At 43.9% G+C, this 24,479-nt stretch overlaps 1 protein-coding gene across 2 annotated transcripts in view; it reads left to right on the top strand.

Annotated features, from left to right (window-relative positions):
* The window catches only part of EFHC2 (EF-hand domain containing 2), a 103,362-nt gene that overhangs the window by 47,738 nt on the left and 31,145 nt on the right, over positions 1-24,479 (top strand). For both annotated transcript variants that reach the window (XM_040421837.1, XM_040421836.1), the window contains exons 8-11: positions 6,504-6,669; positions 7,930-8,072; positions 10,974-11,170; positions 23,306-23,439. In XM_040421837.1, the coding sequence (XP_040277771.1) occupies positions 6,504-6,669; positions 7,930-8,072; positions 10,974-11,170; positions 23,306-23,439 (640 nt within the window). The remainder of the gene's footprint in view (positions 1-6,503; positions 6,670-7,929; positions 8,073-10,973; positions 11,171-23,305; positions 23,440-24,479) is intronic.

Below are 24,479 nucleotides of genomic sequence, written 5' to 3'. Positions count from 1 at the left end.
GAGGATACCATGGAGTGGCAAGGTGACATAGTGTGGAGATTGCAGCAGCAGCAGCAGGAGCATACCACCCAGTGGCAATGTGACATAGTGTGGAGATGGCAGTAGCAGCAGCAGCAGCATCAGGAGACCACAGAGTGGCAAGGTGACATAGTTTGGAGATGGCAGCAGCAGCAAGGGGATACCACAGAGTGGCAAGGTGACATAGTGTGGATATGGCATCAGCATCAGGAGACCACAGAGTGGCAAGGTGACATAGTGTGGAGAAGGCAGCAGCAGCTGCATCAGGAGACCACAAAGTGACCCGGTAACAGAGTGTGGCTGTGGGTGGCAATACCAGTACCCGCTGACGAAGGTGGGTGAAATAAGGAGCACTTGGTGTCAGATGTGTGGCATAAGGCGGGTTGCAGCATCAGAGTAGTAGCTGAGGCAGGTAGTCAGATGAAACCGGTCTCTTTTATCAAAGTGTTGGTGTGGCACCATGGCTGCTCTAGTCTGATGCTTCAGGAATTGGTGGTTGGAAATCCTGGCTGATCCACGCCTGATTCATCTTGACAAAGGTCAGTCTATCCACATTTTAGGTGGACAGGCGAGTCCTCCTTGGGGTAGCTATGGCCCCTGCCGCACTAAACACCCACTCAGATGCCACACTATTGGCCGGGCAGGACAGCTTTTCCAGGGCAAACTCTGCTAGTTGTGGCCACAAATCCAGTTTGGCTCTCCAGTAGTCCAGCGGATCTTTAATGTGGGGTGGTAGGGTGCTGTCCAAGTATGCCACCACCTGCTGGTTCAGGTCCTGCTTCAGGTCTACCTGCTGCTGCTGCTGCTGGTGAGTAGTTTCTTCACTATGCGGGTGAAGAAAGCTACTGATCAGCGACTGTAGACCCTTGCTGCTGCTGATGGAGCTGGTACTGCTTCTGCCACCCCACCCCTCCCCAACAGCCATGACAGTGGAACGTGAGAGCAGAGGGCCCCCCCCCCCCGGTCAGACCTGCGAGAGGATGGATTATGGCGCAGATAGGCAGTGGCCAACTGACTACATAGGATTTCTCTTTAGTAGTTCAGTTTCTCCTCCCTCTCGGTGGGTGTAAAAAAGGCCCCCATTCTGGATCGGTAGCGAGGGTCCAACAAGGTGGAGAGCCAGAAGACATCCCTCTGCCGAATGGTGACAATTCGGCTGTCACTACGCAAGCAAGTGAGCATGCATAAGGCCATTTTTTCAAGTGACTCGGAGGGACTCCCTGCCTCCATTTCCACTGCATACTGCCACGGTGTGTCCGGGTCCTCTATCTCGTCTTCCTCATCGCCCTGTAGCTCCTCTGGCTGCTCCTGCTCCTCCTGACCTGTCAGCTGAGTAGAAAAACCACCCATTTCTCTACACATTGCCTGTGCTCCAATGTCCTCCTCCTCTTTCAATTCAGCCCCCACAGGGCTCATGTGGTCGTGAGATCTAGGCGCCACATCTCCAGTCCCCTGATCAGCCATTGTTACCAGCATCTGTTCCAGGACATGAAGCAGTGGAATGATGTCGTTCAGCCCATAGTCCTGGCGACTGACAAATAACGTGGCGTCCTCAAAGGGCCTGAGAAAACGACAGGTGTCCTGCATGAGCTGCCACTGGCTGACATCGAAGTTACACAGGGGAGTACTCTTATCCGCTTGCATCATCAAGAAATCATTGATGGCCTTTCTCTGTTCGTATAGTTGGTCCAACAAATGGAGGGTGGAATTCCAACGGGTGGAAACGTCGCATATCAGCCTATGTTGGGGGATGCCGTTCTACCGCTGCAGCTCAAGGAGGGTGTGCTTTGCGGTGTATGAGTGGCTGAAGTGCATGCAAAGTTTCCTGGCCATTTTTAGGATGTCTTGCAGATGAGTGGAAGACTTCATGAACCGCTTGACAACCAGATTGAACACGTGTGCCATGCAGGGCGTTTTAGCTCAGCCTTCCTTGACCCAGCGCCGACACTATGTTCTTCCCGATGTCGGTCACCATGGTTCCGATTTTCATTTGCCGCGGAGAAAGCCAGGATTCGATTTCTTGATGAATCACACGGAGCAGTTCCTCCCCGTGTGACTCCATTCGCCCAGGGAAACGAGGTGCAGAACAGCGTGACACCGCCGTGCCCTGCACATGTGGTATGCTAGAGGAGCACTGTGACTTGTCTCTGCAGTGGAGGCTTTAAGTGGAGGATGAAGTGGCAGAGGCGGACATTGTCGCAGGACCAACGGGGTGACAACATGGAGGCGGAAACGGTGTGACCTGGCCAAGTTACTAGTGTGGCTGTGCAGGAACCACATTCACCCAGTGGGCCAAAAAGGACATGTAGTGTCCCTGACCATAGTTACAGCTCCACACGTCGGCGCTGCACTTTGGCAGACACCAACAGGGTCAAGGTCTGGTCCACCTTCTGTTCTATATGTTTGTGCAGGGCTGGTACTGCCTTTTTGGCAAAGAAATGACGGCTTGGAACTCTCCACCTCGGCTCGGCACAAGCCATCAGTTCCCTGAAAGGTGCAGACTCCACCACTTGGAAATGAAGGGACTGAAGCACCAGCAACTTAGACAGGAGCACATTCAGCTTTTGCGCCGTTGGATACGTGCACGCATACTCTTGTCTCTTGGCAATCGCTTCGGTGATCGATTGCTGACGGAGTGACTGACGAGGAGTAGGAGCAGGAGCATCTGGACCAGCAGAAGATGGGAATGACAGACAGCTCCCGTCGGTTGAGGTGGTGGAGCCTTAACTTGCTGAAACCGGGTGCGTGCCACTGGGTGATGCAGCGGTAGCTGCGGCAGGCTGGCCCACCACATCGGAGCCACGGTTCTCCCAGGCCACTTTATGGTGACGCTGCATATGTTGACGTAGGGCCATGTTGCCAACATTGGCACCCTGGCCACGCTTCACCTTCTGCCCACATATTCTACATATGGCCATGTTGACCTCCTCTGGCGGCTTCACAAAAAACTGCCACACCACCGAGTCCCTGATTTTCTCCCCCAACACTACTCACTGGCTGACTGCTACTGCTGCTGCTTCCGTGAACCTGTGCACCACTCCTTTCTAGACTGCTGCAAAGCGGGTGGTCTACCCTGTGCCCGTTTGGCTCCCGACCTCCCACTGCTGCCACCCTGCTGACTCCCGGCCACGCTAGCGACTTGCTGGCTGAGCCGCTGCCTGACGGGCAAGCTGCCACCCTCTTCTCCTGATGATGACGAAGCCCCTTCTTCACCTGGCTTCCAAGTGCGATCAGCTTCATCATCATCGAGTAGTGTCTGCACGTCACTGATGTCCTCCTCAACGATCTTTGGGTCAGGAGCCTGACTCCTCGCAACACAAGCTCCTGCGCCATTCTCCTCATCACTACTTGCCCACCTAGCGGAGGAAGCAGCGGATGTCTCCTCCAGATCTTGGCTGGGCAGTAGCTGCTGACTTCCCTTTAGTAGCTCTTCCTCGCTGAAAAGTGGAGCAGAGCCCACAGCATATAGTACTTCTCGCGGTGAGGGAAAAAAAAAAGGACAGAGGCAGGTTGAGGACAGGTGAGGGCACAGGGCCTGCTCCCGGGCCTTGCCAACTAAGGGTTGTGTCTGACAAACGCACCTACTGTTGGCTAGGGGTGTCTGATATCACTTAAGATGACATGGATGACTGAGTTAACCAATCAAGAACCGCTGGGTTGCTTGTTCAAGACACGACCGCTAGATGACACCGGGAGCTCAGGCCTCTCGCTGCGACTCCTGCTGCCACGCCACCTTACTCTGCTGCAACCTCTGCTTGCGCCAGAAACATTTAGGCCTCTGCCACTCCTCTGTGCATGGCTGGGCACTTCTCTGCCTGACATACTTGTAGCTGAACTAAACAAATTAAACAGAAATTAAAACACCCCTAAAAGCGACAAATATATTTTTCTTTTTGTACTGAAATAGGCCACTAAACGCTTTCACCACAATTAACTGCAGAAGTGAACTGAGAATATATTTTTCTGGTTTGACTGAAATACGACCCTATACTCTTTAACCTAAAAAACGTAGAGTGAAGTGCGTATATATTTTTCTTGTAGTACTGAAATACGCCCCTATACGCATTCACCAGAAATAACTGCAACAGTGCAGTGCTTATATATTTTTATTTTTTTACTGTAATATGCCCCTATATGCTTTCAATAGAAATAACTGCAGAAGTGAACTGAGAATATTTTTTTCTTGTTGGACTGAAATAGGCCACTATATGCTTTCACTAGAATTAACTGCAGAAATACACTGAGAATATATTTTTCTTGTTGTACTGAAATACGACCCTATACGCTTTCACCAGAAATACCTGCAACAGTGGGTTGCGTATATATTTTTCTTTTTTTACTGAAATATGATCCTGTACGCTTTCACCAGAAATAACTGCAGAAGGGAAATGCGTATATATTTTTCTTTTTTTACTGAAGTACACCACTATACGCTTTAAACAGAAATAACTACAGAAGTGAACTGAGAATATATTTTTCTTGTTGGACTGAAATAGGCCACTAAACGCTTTCACCACAATTAACTGCAGAAGTGAACTGAGAATATATTTTTCTTGTTGGACTGAAATACACCCCTATACACTTTCACCAGAAATAACTGCAACAGTGCAGTGCGTATATTTTTTTCTTTTTTTACTGAAATACGCCCCTATACGGTTTCACCAGAAATAAGTGCAGAAGTGAAATGCGTATACTGTATTTTTCGCCCTATAAGACGCACTTTCTCCCCCCCCCCCCCCAAAAGTGGGAGGAAAATGGCAGTGCGCCTTATGGGGCGATTGCTGCCGTTTTTACACTGATTAACGCCGACCGCAAGCTGCACAGCGCGGCCGGCGTGTGTATCAGCAAGGGGTGAGGAGGGGCTGGGGGCCGGCCTTTAGTTTTGTAATGGCGGCGGGGCCGGGTGCAGTCACTGTATTCTATTGCACCGGGCCCCGCTCCCTGTACTAATGGAATCTACTGTAACTGCAGGCAGGCAATGTTTAACTATAAATATGTTCTATCCAGCAGCCTTTACTTACGATCATAGCAGGCTGGAGGCAGGGCGGGCGGGCACTGGCAGCGTAACTTCCTACGTCACGTGCCTGCTCCGCCCAGCCTCCTTCTTCCTGCTTCCAGCCTGCTATGATCGTAAGTAAAGGCTGCTGGATCGAACATATTTATAGTTAAACATTGCCTGCCTACAGTTACAGTAGATAACAGTGAGCAGGGCCCTGTGCAATAGAATACAATGACTGCACTGGGCCCCTGCTGCCATTTAAAAACTAGTGTAGATGCCAGCCACCACCCCTTGTATTGGGGGTCATTCACAGTGGATGGCACTGTTATGGGGGCATCTGGGGATGGCATGACACTGTTATGCGGGGATCTGTGGATGTCAAATAGCATAAGATGCTATTTATCTGTCATCCACAGATCCCCCCCATAGCAGTGTAATTCCATCCACAGATGCCCCCATAACAGTGCCATCCACAGACGCCCCCATAACAGTGTCAGCCACAGACCCCCATAACAGTGTCATCCACAGACCCCCATAACAGTGCCATCCACAGACCCCATAACAGTGCCATCCACAGACCCCCATAACAGTGCCATCCACAGACTCCCATAATAGTGTCATTCATAGGCTACCATTAGTTCAAAGCCCACCAAAAGCACACCTTTTGGTTCAAAATATATTTTTTCTTATTTTCCTCCTCAAAAACCTAGGTGCGTCTTATGGGCCGGTGCGTCTTGTAGGGCAAAAAAAAAACCGGTATATTTTTCTTGTAGTACTGATATAAGATACTAAAGATACTAAGATAAAAGCCACTAAAAGCTTTTATACATAGCACTTGCAGCCCAATAATAAATAGCTGGAATGACAGAGCTATCTAATGGCTATTTGGATCCCCAAATAATCTTTCCCTGCACTTGTAAATTGCTTTTCTATCAATGTCCCTAGCGCCTTCTGATGTCTCTCCCTGCACTAAGATTCTCCCTATCCTTTCCCTGCACTTATAAATCATTTTTTCTGTCATTTTTTTCCACAATCAGGTTTTTCCAATTGCTGTCCCTAGAGCCTTCACACGTCTGTCCCTGCACTCTGAACGCTGAAAAATGTCTGACTCTAAGATGGCCGCCATATTTATAGTGCTATGACATCCCAGGGCTGGCTGGCTGCTGATTGACTCCATGCAGGCATGTCAATCTGGGTGATCTCGCCTTCCCAGAGTTCCTTGCCCCATGTCCTCAGTCCTCACACGTGTAGCCGCCATTTTAGGAAAAATGCAATTCGTTACCACGAAGCGCGAGGAAATTTGCATTCCTTGCGAATCAAATTTTTCCTGAAATTCTAAACGAATTCCACTTCGTCAGCTTTGATTTGCTCATCTCTAGTTATATAATGTCATCAACGTACAGTATTCCCACAAGATGCTTGCTTAATAGATAAGCCTACCTGTTGTGTTCTGCACTTTCTCTATAACTTTTTTTTTGTGTTTTAGAGGATTTCACACCTGTTCAGCATAAAGCTTCGCAATCACTAAAGATCGAGAGACAAATTCCACCTTACAATGGCTTTGGTTCTGAAGAAGACTCCCTTTGTTCTTGTTTGGGGCTCCTACCAAAACCACCACAGCAAGATTTCAAGAAGTTTATGGAAAAAGACAGGTACCCTATAATTTGTGAAATGTTACATTATGTTGGAGTAGGCCCTCCCATTGCATTCAGTTCAGTAGTTTTGTGTGAATATTTAACAACTGAAAACTTGCTTGAAGGCGTTGTCTGGTGCAGAACCCCCATTTCCAAGCAACAGTTTAGAGAATTTTGAGTTAATCTATTAGAACGGTCTGGTAGACTATCTATTACACAGAGAACCTAATAATTTCAGTAAATACTATGTAATGCTTCATTTTCCCACAGGAAAATTAAATGCCTGCTACTGGGTTCCCCTGCAGATTACAGCTGATCCATGGAGACTCCATTGATAGGACAGCCTGTGATCAACTTATTTTTGGGGACCCCTCTATTGAACCTGATCAACTTAGTCAAACTTTAATGGGGTTCTGTTATCTCATACATTGGTGGTATGTCGCTAGGATATGCCAGGTCAGTGTCAGATAGGTGCGGGTCTCACCTCTGGGACCCGCTCCTATCTCCCGAACGGGCCCCCCAAAGTGAATGAGAGCACATCATGCATGCACATGTGCTTTCCTTTCCCTTCTATGGGAATTCCGAGTAGCCGAGCATACAGTCAGGTGGGAAGCAGGGATGATTACCTCTCTATTCTTTGTATCACTAATGGTACAGTTTCAATCAGATCACTGGTACCTATCTATGAGCCGAGTACATGGAAATGCAGGGAAGGAATAATATAATATTTATTCCCATTTCTGAGCTTTTTAGATAAAGCTCACAAAGCTGTTACATTTACGGGGCTCTCGATTTGTCCCACAAAAAATGTGAAATATCATCTGTCAGCAAATGTTCTCCAGATACGAAGAGTGAATGTACACTGACTATATACAGTATGACTAGAAAATGATTCTGTCATTTATATTCCCACTGATAGAACAGGGAAAATGTACATATCTATCCTTTGGTCTACACCACTTTTATGCTGTAAGTATGCCAGTATTGGATACTCCTATTTAAGACATTTTGGGTCTCCAAATGAGCTAAAGGGCTCCTGCTCTTATTTTCAGCTTTTTAGTGCCAAGTATTTTCACCCATTTGCGGCTGAGATATTTATGAAAGCATCTTATGCACCTAAGGGGGACACACCTATATTTTTATAGTCCTTACATCACTGCTCTGAGAAGTATAGAAAGAAAGTTATAATCCTGCAAACTTTCATTACTTGTACCAAAAGCAACCATATGTACATGGTACACGGAGGCATCTTAATCCTATCTCTTCTCTCCATTTTAGGAATGGCTTGGAGAGCAATGTTCTTAGGTTTGTTGCAAAACTTATTTCAGACAATCCTATTGATAAAGAACGAACATTCATCATCTCCTACTTCTTAAGTGATGACACCATAGCTGTGTTTGAGCCACCACAAAGAAATTCAGGTACTGAAACAAGACTGTTGTATGATTTTATGAATATAAAAAGCTGTTTCTACGTGAAAGCTTTACAAGAATTATTTTTTCCTCGTTGGGCTGATTCATTTCTGAAGAAATGTAATGGTTCAGGGGATACTATATCTCCTTATGGAGATCTTCTAAATGGCGTGAGGACGTGTATAGGCCAGGAAATGCTCTTCTCGGAATTCTAGGAAGAAGGGATACAAATGAGCTCTTAATCAGCTCTGCCTCTAATGCCACCAGATGTAAGGCAGCTATCCTGTAAGTCAATGTTTGACCTTTTAAACAGGCCTTGAGACATGACTTGGATAATAATTAAGAAAGTACCTCATCTACAGACTAAACAGCTTGAGAAGTCTTAAAGGCCATTAAACACTCGTCTGGGAACTCTGGGAAGAGGGAAGAAATGTAAGAAATCATACCTTACTCAAGGAACTTTTAGAGTAGACAGTCTAGAAAGTATAGTTTGGTAAGCTTCAGTTTACTTGCAAACCACTAAATTGTATAAACTTGCAAAAGCCATGATATTTTTGTCAGCAGATCCATCCAATTGCGATGAGTTCCAGTTAATGCCCGACTGTCACCAGACAGTAATCCAGTTTTTTTCCAAGATAGAGTTGCTTTTCTCCTTCATTACTTAAGGGGCCTTTACACTTCTCAATTGTCAGAAAGGAAGCGTTCCTTCCTGACAATCGCCTGCTTATAAGTGAAGGAGACCGCTACATGCAGTGATTTCCTCCACAGTATGGGGAGGAGCGATCGCTAATGCCATTGCTTATCCCCATACACAATCATTGTTTGCCAGCAGCAGAGTACTTAGACGGCACAATCTGCTGCCACAAACAAAAATTTGCTTGTTAGAGACAATCTGCCTGAATATTGGGCAGAGTAAAGGGGTCTTTAGAAATAACAGGGAATATAAATAAGCCCTTATCCAGTAGGAGACAAGCTGGCTCTATAGTGCTACCTATTGGATGGCTGCCCTATAATCTAATGTCTGGCCCTTTAAACAGGCTTGCGGACAATGACTTGGGATATAAGCAAAAACCAGAGCCCTTTGCATGAGAAAAAGGCACCCTTCTCCAGGCAGATATTTTGATGTTTTTGCCTCTTGTCAATGCAGAGCAGGGGTCTGGTTTGGCTGGGAGAGAGGCCTTTGATCTGGGTCTGAGGGAATAAAGTTTTACCTTGTGGAGGCTGCCAAATTGGCACATGGAGTCTTAGGTTAGGCAACAGTGATGGTCAGTTCGCAGTGTTCGCCTGCGAACACATGCGGGCTGCCATCTTGACTCACAAGTCCGGCGATGCACAGGTAAGCCCTTACCTGTGCCTGTGCGCGAGCCGGTCTGAAATCAAATGCGGTCACCGGGAGCAGGCAGTTCTGAGAACAGCCCGATTAAGGCCCCCGGCGGCTGTTCTCGGAACTGCCTACTCCCGGTGACCGCATTTGATTTCAGACCGGCTCGCGCACAGGCACAGGTAAGGGCTTACCTGTGCATCGCTGGACTTGTGAGTCAAGATGGCAGCCTGCATGTGTTCGCAGGCGAACACTGCGAACTGACCATCACTGTTAGGCAATGCTTCCAGGAAAAAAGGGAATGTAATAAAGCTCTTATCTAGGATGAAAAAATCTGGCTCTTTAAATAACAGTTATGGTCATGACACTGTCTAGTTTCTGCCACAATCTTTTAATCTGAATGCCACTGACCTGAATGCAGTTTAGCCCCATTGAATGCAGTTAAACATGAGCGGACACCTGCTGCAGTTTCTAGCGGTGTCCATCCGGACATCGCTCCAAGAATGGACATGTCTGTATGAAGTGCAGCATGGAAGTGTTCCTTCCTGGCAATCGTCTGCTCGTCAGTGAAGGAGACCACTGCATTTATATGCAGAAATCACTAATGCCATTGCTCGCCCCCATACAGAATCATGGTTTGCCGGCAGCAGAGTGTGTTCAGACGGCATGATCTGCTGCTGGCAAACGATTTAGGTGACAGCACAAACGATCTTATTACCCGAGGAAAGAGCATTTCACTCGTTCATTGGGTAATCGGCGGCACCTTTTCACCAGCAGATCATCACTACAACCACTAGTTAGGGATTATCTGCCCGATGCTCAGGAAGTGTAAAGGGTCCTTAAGAGTTTTTACTATTTTAACTATAAGACACCCCCATGGTGTGACCTTTGTGAAGGAAATCCTTAGCTGCATTTCTAGAGTAGTTTGAAGTAGCCACTGTTGACAGCTTGCAGGAGGTGTTTTCAAAATGAGGCACCAGGATCAATCAACACAAGCGTGGTCATACAAGTAGAAGATCACGGCTCACAAAGTTCATGCAACACATTAAGATACAAGTCAGATTGATCAGCGATTCAAGAAACAGATGGGGTCAAATGCAACCAGCCCTTCTCTTTCACAACTAGTGGCACATCTTTACAATAACTTATCTGCCCCAACCAGAAATTTCCATTTGACAAGCCATTTTAACCCAAAAGGATAAATAGGTGTTAACCTACTTAACCCATCTTTATGAAAAACTTGGATGTTCAGCCCAATAGATAAAGGCTGCTTTCACACCTGCGCTTTCCCTTTCTGCTATTGAGATCTGTCATAGGATCTCAAAAGTGGGCGAAAATGCTCAGTTTTGTTCCTATTCATTGTCAATGGAGACAAAACTGAATGAACGGAGTGCACGAAATACTACCGGATCCGTTCTGAACTGATGCAGATGGTTGAATTATATACCGGATGCGTTTTTGCTGAACCCACAACGGATCAAGCAAAAACACAGATGTGAAAGCAAAAGAAACCTACCTGTGGTGGAGCACAAGTCATAGCAGAGCAGACGTTGTAACCGTATTTGCTGTTTGTATGATTGTGTTTCTAGGAATTATGGGTGGCAAGTTTTTGGAAAGATCTCGTGTGAAGAAACCTGGACAGGAGCTATTCAAGACCGAGATGTCAGAATATTTAAAAGCAGAAGACCTCTTTGTTGGTGCCCGGGTTAATTTCAATGGACACAAGTTTATCTTAGTTGATGCGGATGAATATGTCTTCAGCTACATGGAGAAGAATGCTCATGAGGTGAATAGACAGTGTAATATCATTTGTCTTCTAAACTGCAGTATATGCAAGGAGCAGTGTATGTAATTTCCCAGTTACATCATTAACTAATCATCCACTTGTCCATTTAAGGCCTTGGATTTAAACCTTAAAGAAGTACGCTATTAAAGTTTTCCAACACTTTTTACCTGATGAGTGATGACCTATCCTCTGAATAGGTTATTTTGTATCTGATTGGTGAGGGTCAAACACCCGGGAACCTTGCCGATCAGCTGTTTGAGAAGGCACCGGCACACCTGTTAGCGCTACAGACTTTTTCCCACTTACTCTAGGCCAGTGACATTATGTTTATTGGTCACATGGCCTAGGCCTCTATGGAAGCGCACTGCAGGCATGCTATGTGACCTCAGCAGGGATCACCTACTGCAGTGATGGTGAACCTTTTACAGACCAAGTGCCCAAACTGCAACCCAAAACCCACTTATTTATCACAAAGTGCCAACACAGCAATTTAACCTTAATACTACAGTCCAATAAAGTATATCTTCCATGTACTTTATCATTTAGCTATCATAGCCTGCCTACTATCATTGCACAACCTGTGCTGTTCATAGTGCGCCCTGCGCTGATGAAGGGCAGGAAGAGTCTAACGCATATTGGTACAGCATAGACTTTTTCCAGGGTGTGGGTGCCACAGAGAGGGCTCTGAATGCCGCCTCTGGCACCCGTGCCATAGGTTTGCCACCACTGGCCTAGGCGCAGCTCAGTCACATTCAAGTGAATGGGGCTGAGCTGCAATACCAAGCACAGCCGCTATACAATGTATGGTGCTGTCAGAAAACCTGTTTGAATAATGTTTTCACATTTTTGTTGGGGAACTAAAGTATACTGTATGCAATATATGCCTAACTGTTCCTACTTGAAATGGTTTTTAAAGATATGTTAAAATTTGGCAAGGAGCTTGGGGTTTTGTTAAAAGAAATAAAAATAAACAAATATATATATACTGTATACATATATATATATATATATATATATATATATATATACACTGCCAGTCCAAAAAAAAAGTCGCCACAAAAAAAAAGGTCACACACTCACTAATATTTTGTTGGACCGCCTTTAGCTTTGATTACGGCACGCATTCGCTGTAGCATTGTTTCGATAAGCTTCTGCAATGTCACAAGATTTACTGCCATCCAGTGTTGCATTCATTTTTCACCAAGATCTTGCATTGATGATGGTAGAGTCTGACTGCTGCGCAAAGCCTTCTCCAGCAGATCCCAAAGATTCTCAATGGGGTTAAGGTCTGGACTCTGTGGTGGCCAATCCATGTGTGAAAATGATGTCTCATGCTCCCTGAACCACTCTTTCACAATTTGAGCCCAATGAATGCTGGCATTGTCATCTTGGAATATGCCCGTGCAATCAGGGAAGAAAAATCCATTGATGGAATAACCTGGTCATTCAGTATGTTCAGGTAGTCAGCTGACCTCATTCTTGGAGCACATACTGTTGCTGAACTTAGACCTGACCAACTGCTGCAACCCCAGATCATAGCACTGCCCCCACAGGCTTGTACAGTAGGCACTAGTTATGATGGGTGCATCACTTCATCTGCCTCTCTTCTTACCCTGATGCGCCCATCACTCTGGAACAGGGTAAATCTGGACTCATCAGACCACATGACCTTCTTCCATTGCTCCAGAGTCCAATCTTTATTCCCCCGAGCAAATTGAAGCCTTTTTTTCTGGTTTGCCTCACTGATTAGTGGTTTTCTTACGGCCTCACAGCTGTTCAGTCCCAATCCCTTGAGTTCCCTTCGCATTGTGCGTGTGGAACTGCTCTTACTTTCACTATTAAACATAGCCTTGAGTTCTACTGTTGTTTTTCTTCGATTTGATTTCACCAAACGTTTAAGTGATCGCCGATCATGATCATTCAGGATTTCTTTCCCGACACATTTCTTCCTCGAATACGATGGGTCCCCACTATCCTTCCAGTTATTAATAATGTGTTCTACAGTTCTTAACCCAATTTTAGTAGTTTCTGCAATCTCCTTAGATGTTTTCTCTGCTTGATGCATGCCAATGATTTGACCCTTCTCAAACAGACTAACATCTTTTCCACGACCACGAGATGTGTCTTTTGACATGGTTGTTTAAGAAATGAGAAGCAACTCATTGCACCAGTTATGGTTAAATAAATTACTGCCCATGCAGTAATTATCCAATAGGAGGCTCATAACTATTTGCTTAGTTAAATCTAGGTGGCGACTTTTTTTTGGACAGGCAGTGTATATACAGTATATATATATTCCAAATACCCCTTTTAAAATGTTCCACTGTTCCTATGCTGCCACTCTGGTCCCCACTGGGACTGAAGTGATGACATCACGTTTGTCGTTTACGTGACAGCTGCAACCAATCACTGGGCTCAGTGGTCACATGTGCAGGAACGACATGTGATCATTGATGACAGTATTTGGCTGCAGCGGTCATGGAAAAGATAAACACAACATGACGGCTGCAGGCATAACAGAGACTGGAGCGGCGAGGACCAGAGCAATGGAATGGGATTGGCTGGGCATTTTAAAGGTGAGTAATCTCTTCTTCTTTTTTTTCCTTCACTTTACAAAGCCCCCTGTAGCTTGGCAAATTTTAATCAATGTTGGAGAACCCCTTTAAAGGTGTTGGTCCAATTGGACAATCTCTTCTCTTAGGTTGCCTGTACACAGTTCTGACAGGTTGCGGGATTCACATGTGGATTACCGCTATTTACTGGACCAAACCTGTACTTGCCAGGCTGCACTTGCTGTTGTTTCAAATGTCAAGAACAGAAGCAGCCGGTTAATTAGCGGCAAGCCACATGCGGATCCTGCAGCCGGACCGCTGCCTGTATGGGCACCCTCTAGCAAGCTTCTCCTGAGCAATGCAGATCCAGCTACTGAAACCCCTGGTGACCAGGGAGAATCTGTGATTTTCTACCAATTTCCAGATGCTATAGGGGAAATGTAGTATTACATGGTGCTCATTGAAATGAACGGGTGACTGTGTAATACATGGTCGCACCAAGTCCACCAGAGTCGGAGCGTTTTCTTGTAGTAGCTCTTCATTGTGGTTAATAGCAGTCCTAAGTGGTCCAGGCCCCTCTATAATGTATATATGCCTTTACAGGGACTATGGACAGGGACATAGTTGATACGAGAGAGCCATTTTACGTAATCAATAGTACTGTAGCACATTATTGTTGTGATTGTTGACTGGTGACATATATAATAAGGAAAAACGTATTAGCTATAGGTTCTTGCTAGAGTAAATAATTTCCATTGATGGCATTAGGGTTTTTTAATGACCAAAAATGTGTTTATACAGAACAAAATGAAATCTGAATGGAAACAATTTGAAGAACTGTAAAGCTATATTTGAGAAACAATTTGGAGATATCACATAGCAGAGCCTGGGTAACATGAGAGGCCGATACACCTCATAACCCAGGCATTCCACATCGACTCTTACCCAAGGCATTGACATTGGCTCAGACGTGACAGTTAAAAATAACCCCTCAAAAATCTGAAACATCATTTAGAAGTTGAGCTTGGCTAGAATGAGAACAAGATAAGAGAAGTTTAGATGCTTTATCTTAAAATATTCACAATCTATAAAAACATCACCAGGCAGCGACATTCCATGCTTTATTAATGCATTTTTCTGGCCAATAACAGCTCATTTAGTTGCTGGACTGTATACACATTTGGCATCTGTATTTCTGTTTTGTATTTTGACATGTGGGCAATTTCTTTTTTACTGTTCTCATATTTTGTGATTTTTTTTGCAATGTTATTTTAAGATGTTTTGCAGACATAAACTCACTTGCACACCCGTTTCTGTATCTTAGTCACCTGTAAAGGAATGAAATTGGAAACCGGTATCCAGTAATTAAGAATTATTATTTTTTTATTTTTTTTTTTTTTTATTTTTTTACAATGGAACCCTATGGATAAGGTATAATGCTACTGTATGCCTCTAAAGTGGCGTATGTGATGCCATTGACTTCTATTCATGGGCCTCCACAGATCTCATAGAGAACATAGCTAAACCTCCTCTTAGTGAGTTGTACGACAAATTACAATTTGTGGAGGAAGTGGAGGAAATTTTAATAATAATAAAAAAAGTTATGCTCCACCTGGCCAACCAATACCCAACTTCTACGTCATTAAAAAAAAGTGGAACAGGAACATCATAAATATAGTGTTCTCTCTGAACACCATGGGGCGTCTAAAATGCTGGCCTTAATAAGCTCCGCCGCTGGCAGTGGATCCGCCGATCTTATGAAGAGGCACGGGCGTAAAAAATGATGAATGAGATGGGCCTGCCAGCCCAACCCCTTCCCTGCCCATGCCACGCCCAATTTTTTTAGGCCTGGCGTGATTGCGGTGCAACTAACTGTTGCACTGCAATATGCAAAAGAAATATGCCCCATATTTCTTTTTACACCTGTAAAAATGGCAGAGATTGATAAATCTCCTACATACAGCTCTAAATCTCCTGCATCCCTTCACATAACACATGATAAAACTGTCTGCCTGCAGCCACCAGTAGGGGGAGCACAATGCATAGGTATTTATACAGTCACAATGGAGCTCTATAGCAGTTGTAAAAACATCTATGTACTCAGCTCCCCCTAGTGGCGGGGCGGCTGCTGGGAAATGCAGTAGATTTATGTTGGGAAGAGAAGGAGCAGTTCAGCGTGCCCTATAGCAGTTGCATGGTCTATCCTCTTGGTAGGTATGCCACTGTTTCCATTGGAGGTATTTAGAAAGGTCTTACATGATGTGAATAGAGCCTTACATGTACATTGTAAAGAGTTTTTCTACTCTAAATAAAGTGCCAGTTGTATCTTAAAGGGGTAGTCATCAAGACAACTCCTTCTTTATAGGCAGCCACCTAGCTATGAAACTTGGAAGCTTCACCTAGTCATAAATATTTGATGCATTTGTGCAATGTATAGTAGTGCAGACTCCACCAGAAGTGGATCATTCTTAAGTAGCGGCTCTTTGGCAGGGGAACCCCCTCTATTTCGTCCATACACCCTAATAGGGAATATGGACAGGAGTTTTCTTGGTAAGATCCTCCCTCGACACAGAAAGTTGTCAGGTGTACATAAATCATCTGACAACCAAACTCCCTATAGCCATCTATCCCAGCCACTAAAGTAAGATAAATGGGGGACTAGTAACTATTTCATATTTGTGGGGCATAATGTGCTTAAAGGGATTTTCTGGGATTTTTTTTTTAGGATAGGTCATCAGTATCTGATTGGTGGAGGTCCGACACCTGGGACACCCGCCAATCAGCTGTTTGAGTAGGCTTTGCCTAGGTCATGTGACGTCACGTTCATCGGTCGCATCGCCTAGGCGCAGCTCAGCCCCATTGAAGTGAATGGGGCCGAGTGCGATACCAAGCACAGCCGCTATACAATGTACGGTGCTGTGCTTGGTGAGCTGAGAGAAGGTGTCCGCCTTACTTAGTTTGAGCACTGCTGATTGGTGGTGGTCCTGGGTGTCAGACCCCCACCAATCAGATACTAATGACCTATCCAGAGGATTTCTGGAGATTTGCAGGCAGCACAGATTTTCATTCTCCTAAAATAAGATAAATTGGGTTCTACCTAATGAAGTTTTTCCCCCTTCTTCTGGATTAACACTGCAAGATAATAGGCTTAGTTCAATGGACGTAATGAATTTTTTCAGCTTTACAAACTATGTTATTGCTGAAAAACGTATGTTTATAATATACATGGGCACGGCAGGTACACTTCTAGCTAGCTCCTTATGAAATTGCATTCAGGTCTTGGATAAAAGCTTTCTTGGGGAAAGATCAGATGTGAATAAATATATCCATGACACGCCTCTACGTAATGAATAATGAATACATCCATGGCTTGCCACTACTACAGCTATATGAAGAATTTAGGATACTGACATAAAGCTCGGTTATGCAGAATTATCTTTTGAAGTGTCATGTACAATGCATACTATCAACCACTAGGTGGAGCACCAGCATAAGGTATGGTAGAACACTGTAGATTAGTCTTTGTGACTTAACCAAATCATAATTGGCTTCTTGTTCAAATAAGCTTTTAAAAATTGTTGCTGGCAAACCATAAACGCTTCATCCAGATGAGTTCAGATAATGCATTGAATGAAACTGTCAGGCCATAATTTAGATGTAATTGCTCAGCACAAAAACAAATGCACTCTGTTAAAGGAGACCTGTCTGGCCAGACACTGAGGGCTTTTCTGAACGCTGTCAGCGATGGTGAAGATGTATTATACTACATTCGTGGCCAAAAGTTTTGAGAATTACATAAATATTGGAAATTGCAAAAGTTGCTGCTTAAGTTTTTATAATAGCAATTTGCATATACTCCAGAATGTTACGAAGAGTGATCAGATGAATTGCATAGTCCTTCTTTGCCATGAAAATTAACTTAATCCCCAAAAAACCTTTCCACTGCATTTCATTGCAGTCATTAAAGGACCTGCATTTCAGTAATCGTCTTGTTAACTCAGGTGAGAATGTTGACGAGCACAAGGCTGGAGATCATTATGTCAGGCTGATTGGGTTAAAATGGCAGACTTGACCTGTTAAAAGGAGGGTGATGCTTGAAATCATTGTTCTTCCATTGTTAACCATGGTGACCTGCAATGAAACGCGCGCAGCCATCATTGCGTTGCATAAAAATGGCTTCACAGGCGAGGATATTGTGGCTACTAAGATTGCACCTCAATCAACAATTTATAGGATCATTCAAGAACTTAAAGGAAAGAGGTTCAATTCTTGTTAAGAAGGCTTCAGGGCGTCCAAGAAAGTCCAGCAAGCGCCAGGATCATCTCCTAAAGAGGATTCAGCTGCGGGATCGGAGTGCCACCAGTGCAGAGCTTGCTCAGGAATGGCAGCAGGCAGGTGTGAGCGCATCTGCACGCACAGTGAGGCGAAGACTTTTAGAAGATGGCCTGGTGTCAAGAAGGGCAGCAAAGAAACCACTTCTCTCCAAAAAAAACATCAGGGACAGATTGATCTTCTGCAGAAAGCATGGTGAATGGACTGCTGAGGACTGGGGCAAAGTCATATTCTCAGATGAAGCCTCTTTCCGATTGTTTGTGGCATCTGGAAAAAGGCTTGTCCGGAGAAGAAAAGGTGAGCGCTACCATCAGTCCTGTGTCATGCCAACAGTAAAGCATCCTGAGACCATTCATGTGTGGGGTTGCTTCTCATCCAAGGGAGTGGGCTCACTCACAATTTTGCCCAAAAACACAGCCATGAATAGAGAATGGTACCAAAACACCCTCCAACAGCAACTTCTTCCAACAATCCAACAACAGTTTGGTGAAGAACAATGCATTTTCCAGCACGATGGAGCACCGTGGCATAAGGCAAAAGTGATAACTAAGTGGCTCGGGGACCAAAACATTGACATTTTGGGTCCATGGCCTGGAAACTCCCCAGATCTTAATCCCATTGAGAACTTGTGGTCAATCCTCAAGAGGTGGGTGGACAAACAAAAACCCACTAATTCTGACAAACTCCAAGAAGTGATTATGAAAGAATGGGTTGCTATCAGTCAGGAATTGGCCCAGAAGTTGATTGATAGCATGCCCAGTCGAATTGCAGAGGTCCTGAAAAAGAAGGGCCAACACTGCAAATACTGACTCTTTGCATAAATGTCATGTAATTGTCGATAAAAGCCTTTGAAACGTATGAAGTGCGTGTAATTATATTTCACTACATCACAGAAACAACTGAAACAAAGATCTAAAAGCAGTTTAGCAGCAAACTTTGTGAAAACTAATATTTGTGTCATTCTCAAAACTTTTGGCCACGACTGTAGTGCGTCAGTATGATACAGGGATTGCTTTGTGAGGGAGGGGCAAAAAACCAAATCTTTGCCCCTACTGACAAAGGCCTAGCTTTATTCATGGTCATACTGAAATAATGTGCTACGGGGAGTTATATCCACAACGGCATCTGCAATTGTCTCTGGACCAAACAGCTAGATTATAGATAACGGTTACCTAGTCAAAAATCATATGAAGCTACAGTCTTAGGAGCTATTGTCTTTTCTCATTGCATCTGAGGGACTTAATTTAATCCCCTTTGAGCTGGGTCAATTTTTGTTTTTTCATTTTTCCTTTTATCTCCTCACCTTCCAAGAGCCATCATTTTTTTACTTTTCCCTTCACATAGGCACGTGAGATCATTTATCTTTTTTTTTTTGTGGGACAAGTTGCCTTTTGTAATGGCATCATTTAATTTACCATATCTTGTATTGAAAAATGAGAAAATATGTGTTGTGGAGTGAAATTTCTTTTTTTCTGTCATTGTTTTTTGGGTTTTGTTTTTATACCCTTCACTGTTTTCTAAAAATGACATAACCTTATACTACTGGTCAGTATGATTCCAGCAATACCAGATTTATATAGTTGTCATTATATTTTAGTACTTTAAAAAAAAAAAAATGTTTTTTGTTTTTTTTAAAGAGAACTGTAGTTTCTATTGGTACAAGCAAATTGGCTACTTTTTCTTTTTCATTATGGCATTATAAATATTTTTATATTTTAATAGTTCAGACATTTTCTGAGGCACTGATGCCAATAATGTTTATTGTTATTTTTTATTTATTTTTATATGTAAAATTGGGAAAGGGGGGTGGCTTGGATTTTCTTTATTTTTGTATGTTTTTACTGGTTGCCTGTTAAGCCCTGTGTCAGGCAGGGCTTAACAAGCAGTTTCCTAATTCAGGTCTGGGAGCCTTCACAAGGCTCCAGGCTGCTATATTAACCAATCAGAACCCTGCTATATTGCTGCAGGGCCTTCTATGAGCCCCCTCCCTCTGTCGAATCCCTCAGAAGCCACAGTCACTATTGATCGAGGCATCAGAAGGGTTAAATGAATAGGATCAGATCGAGGTTGATAATGTGAATTGTCTTTGTTTCTGTGCATTAAACATTTTAGGCCGCATTCCCAGAGTATAGTTGTGGTTTTACTTTTTTAATCAAACCTTCAGGCCCACCTTTTTTTACAGACTAAAAGGGATTATCCCATGACCAATGTAAAAAATGACATCATATAATACATGACAATCTCTTTCTAACAAAGCTAGACCCAGCCCTGTACCTCACATGGATCCCGAGATCTCCCCATTCATTGCTCTGCTGGATTTATATCGCGCTGACAGCTCAGGGGGAGTGTCTTTTCTGCTACAGCTCAGGGGGCGTGTCTTTTCTGCTACAGCTCAGGGGGCGTGTCTTTTCTGCTACAGCTCAGGGGGCGTGTCCATGCTCTATCAGAAGTTAGGCAGAGGGGGCCACAGCACTCATCAATTGTATGGATTTTTGTATGGGTGCACGTCCCTTTAAGATTTCTTCTCCACCTTGGGATCAGACTTCTTCAAAGTATATCACATATTCAAACAGCACTCCAGTGATGATTGCAAAGTGAAATATTTATTCAGCCAGATAGGTTAGTGCATATCAGTATAGCATAGCAACGTTTCAGGCCTATGTCATTTGCAGCCCTTTATCAAGCAGTGAGCGTAGTTGCACTCCCAAACGCTGGCCGTCATGATATGCACTAACCTATCTGGCTGAATAAATATTTCACTTTGCAATCATCACTGGAGTGCTGTCTGAATATGACATACTCTATCACAAGTGAGGAGGCCGTGGAAGGATGAAACTGAGCATGTGCGGCCTTCTCAGTGAGCAGGACAAAGAAATAAGAAAAAAAGCCAACAGCAGGTGGCGCTATACAGATACATTTTATTGAATAAGTCAGTCACTGCAAAATTTTTAATTACATGCCATTACAAAAGAATTCAGATCCAGGTGCTGGTTTGAAAACTGTAGAATATTTTTCATTGGACATGCCCTTTAATATTTCTAACTCTACTGTTTTATATAGAGACAATGCAGTTATTCTTTACTAAGATCATGGCACAAGACCATTCGAACCTTTTATGTTCATTTAATCTGGTAGCGCTAAAGGCTAACAATTTTTTTTGTTCCGATTAGGGGGCATTCACACGACCATAAGTGTTTTGCAAAGAACAAAGAAGAGAAATCCGGCTCACTTCAGGTGAAGTATGATAGCGTTTTATTCCAGCAAAGTAAAATCCGTAAACAAGTGTACATAAATCATTCTACGCGTTTCAGACCTCTTAGGTATGTGGGTCCTTCCTCATGACAAACATGCTTGTCATGAGGAAGGACCCACATACCTAAGAGGTCTGAAACGCGTAGATTGATTTATGTACACTTGTTTACGGATTTTACTTCGCTGGAATAAAACGCTATCATACTTCACCTGAAGTGAGCCGGATTTCTCTTCTTTGTTCTTTGGATTTTCACCGCATACAGGTGCGGCATCCGCGCACCACAGGTGATTCAACCACTGCAGGTGAGAGCTGCCTTACAATTTTCTATAAGTGTTTTTCGGTCCGCAAATTGCGGATCCGCAAAACATGGATAACGGCCAAGTGCGTTCCGCATTTTGCGGACTGCACATGGCCGGCGCTATATAGAGAATGGCTATTCTTGTCCGCAACCGCGGACAATAATAGGACATGCTCTATCTTTTTTGCGGGGCCACGGAACGGAACAACGGATGCGGATAGCACACGGTGTGCTGTCCGCATCTTTTGCGGCCCCATTGAAATGAATGGGTCCGCACCTGTTCCGCAAATTTGCGGAACGGATGCGGATCCATTTATACGGTCGTGTGAATGTTCCCAAAAACTAAAAAGAAAAATGAAGCAAATTTGCAATAGGTCTTAATTAAAAACGTCATACTAATTTGCAAACTATGGGGGTCATTTACTTTCCAGAAATACGCCTATATTAGGTGTATTTCTGGCGTAGATTGCGGTGAAAAAGATAATTTGCACCGCAATCTATGATTTTCCCCGCTCACGTCAGGTCTAAAAAAGTGGGCGTGGCATGGAAGGGGAAGGGGATGGGCAGGCAGACTCGTCTCAGTCATTATTTTCTATGCCTGTTTTAGGCATAGAAAATGGTCTTACATTCAGATTGGCGCTGGTTATGTAGAGGCCCGCACCTCTTCATAACTTTAGAGGCATTACCGCCAGCTATAGGGATTATTAGGAATATAGTCTTCCTAGGAGCTGTAGAAACAAACTGATAGGTCATTTCTTATTAAGTCTTGTTACAAAGTTGGTTCATTTTCATTCTACATTTCTCAATCTTTATTTATATAGCGTCGGCATATTCCGCAGCGCTTTACAATCAGGGAGTTCAAGTACAAACATAAATAAGATGAAAACAAACAAGTCAACAATTAAAACAAGAGGGATGAGGGGCATGCTCACAAGGGCTTACAATCTATGAGGCGATGGGGTGACACAGAAAGTAAAAAGTGCGTGTTTTGTACAATGGTCCTGCCAGCTTAACCCAATAGGGGAGTAGATATAAGGCTGCATTAGCCAGTCACCAGCCGATATCTGTGGTGCTTCTGAGTGAATGGGGGGTGGAGATTTGATGATGGATAAGGTTCAGAAGAATGATGATGATGAGGAAGGGAGGAGGCTGGAGAAGAGTTAGATTAGGGGATCTAAGATGTGTTTTTAAAGAGCGCCTAAAACTGTGTATGTTGTGGATTAACCTAATTGATTGGGGTAGGGCATTCCAGAGAACTGGTGCAGCTTGGGAGAATTCTTAAAGACGTGAGTGGTTCAGATTATAGTGGATGTTAGTCAAAAATAATTTTCCGAGCATAGAGCACGAGTAAGGTGGTAGATCGAGATGAGGGAGGAGATGTAGGGGCTATGAATAAGCAGTTTAAATTGCAATCCATACTGTAGGAGCAATGACTGGCGCAGGGCCGAGGCTTTGAAGTTGGTTAGACAGATAGATTGCAATGGGTGAAGTTTAGTGAGGGGAGACCGATTAGTGGTGAGTTACAGTAATCGAGAGGGAATGGATCAGGACAACAATGAGAGTTTTTGTTGTTTCCACAAAAATTTCGGCTTCTCGGCGAATCAAATTTTTCAGGAAATTAGGATAGAAGTTAATTCATTTGGCTTCGATTCGCTCAACAATAGATGTAACCATCTTGCTTTTTTCTCATTTTTTCTTAGTTCCCTATGGCTGACATTGCTTCAATCCTAAGTAAACTAAGAAGCATTGGCGAATCAAACTCCCGAGAAATAAAGCAACATTTTGTGGCTAAGGATCCAAGAAACAGGAATGAGATGACGTATGAAACATTTAGGTACGGAATGTGAATGTGAAACATGGTTGTGTGATCCTCAGGTGTGCTATATTTGGAGTCTGTCACAGAAATGCTTTTACTGTATGTGTGATGACTTCATGGTGACCAGAAAGGTGTCAGAGGTTACACTTGGCTCTCTCTGGTTTCGACCATCTCTCTATTTAGAATACAGTGCTGAGTGGTCTGATCTATCAGCATGATTTAGGAAGCCATGGGATAAGTGAATCCCCCTCCACACACCATCGGCCTGTTCTTGAGTGTATTCACAGCTGCACTTCCTAAGCACATAACTACAACTCTTGTTTTTTTGCAGGAGACACAACACTTGACATTCCATGTATATATCAAGATGTCAACACTTAATGTTTGACCAACTACTGACACTTGTTGCTATGTCTCCTTATAACACTCGGTGTCACAGTCTGTACAGAAACCTGTATAAGTGTACTTGTTTTCTTTATAAGGGTCCATTCACGCGGATTCGCAAAACATGGGTAACGGCCGTATGTGTTAACGCACACGGCCAGCCCTATGTCCGTGATTTTGGACAAGAATAGGACATGCTCGGGGCAGTGAAACGGAACTACGGATGCGGACAGCACATTGTGTGCTGTCTGCATCTTTTGTTGCAGAACGTATTCGGACTCAGAAATATAGTCGTCTCAATGGACCCTTAGCTGTATAATAGTTATTCAAATGCAGTGTGTTTTTTCTATTTAAAGGGGTTTCCTGGGGAAGTAATAAAAAAAGAATGGGCCACAAATGAGTAAAAGTAGAAAATAAACCATGCTCACCGATTCCCTCTGCTAGTGTGGTGCACAATGCTCTTCACTACCTGGCCCTAGCTTGATGTTCTCCAGATGTTAGGAAAGGCCCAATATAGCCTTAGGTTGGCCTTTCCTAACTGTTTCAATGTCTCAAGTCAGGACTAGGAAGTGAAGGGCACCGGACACTGGACTGGACAAGGTGGGTATGTTTTATTCTTTATTTTTAACCCTTGTGTCCCATTTCAGAAATTATCATACTATTCATAATGTACA

The sequence above is a fragment of the Bufo bufo genome, chromosome 3, assembly GCF_905171765.1.
Source record: "Bufo bufo chromosome 3, aBufBuf1.1, whole genome shotgun sequence".
Lineage (NCBI taxonomy): Eukaryota > Metazoa > Chordata > Amphibia > Anura > Bufonidae > Bufo > Bufo bufo.
Note: the sequence above shows the minus strand (reverse complement) of the source record. Positions and strands in the feature narration are given on the sequence as shown.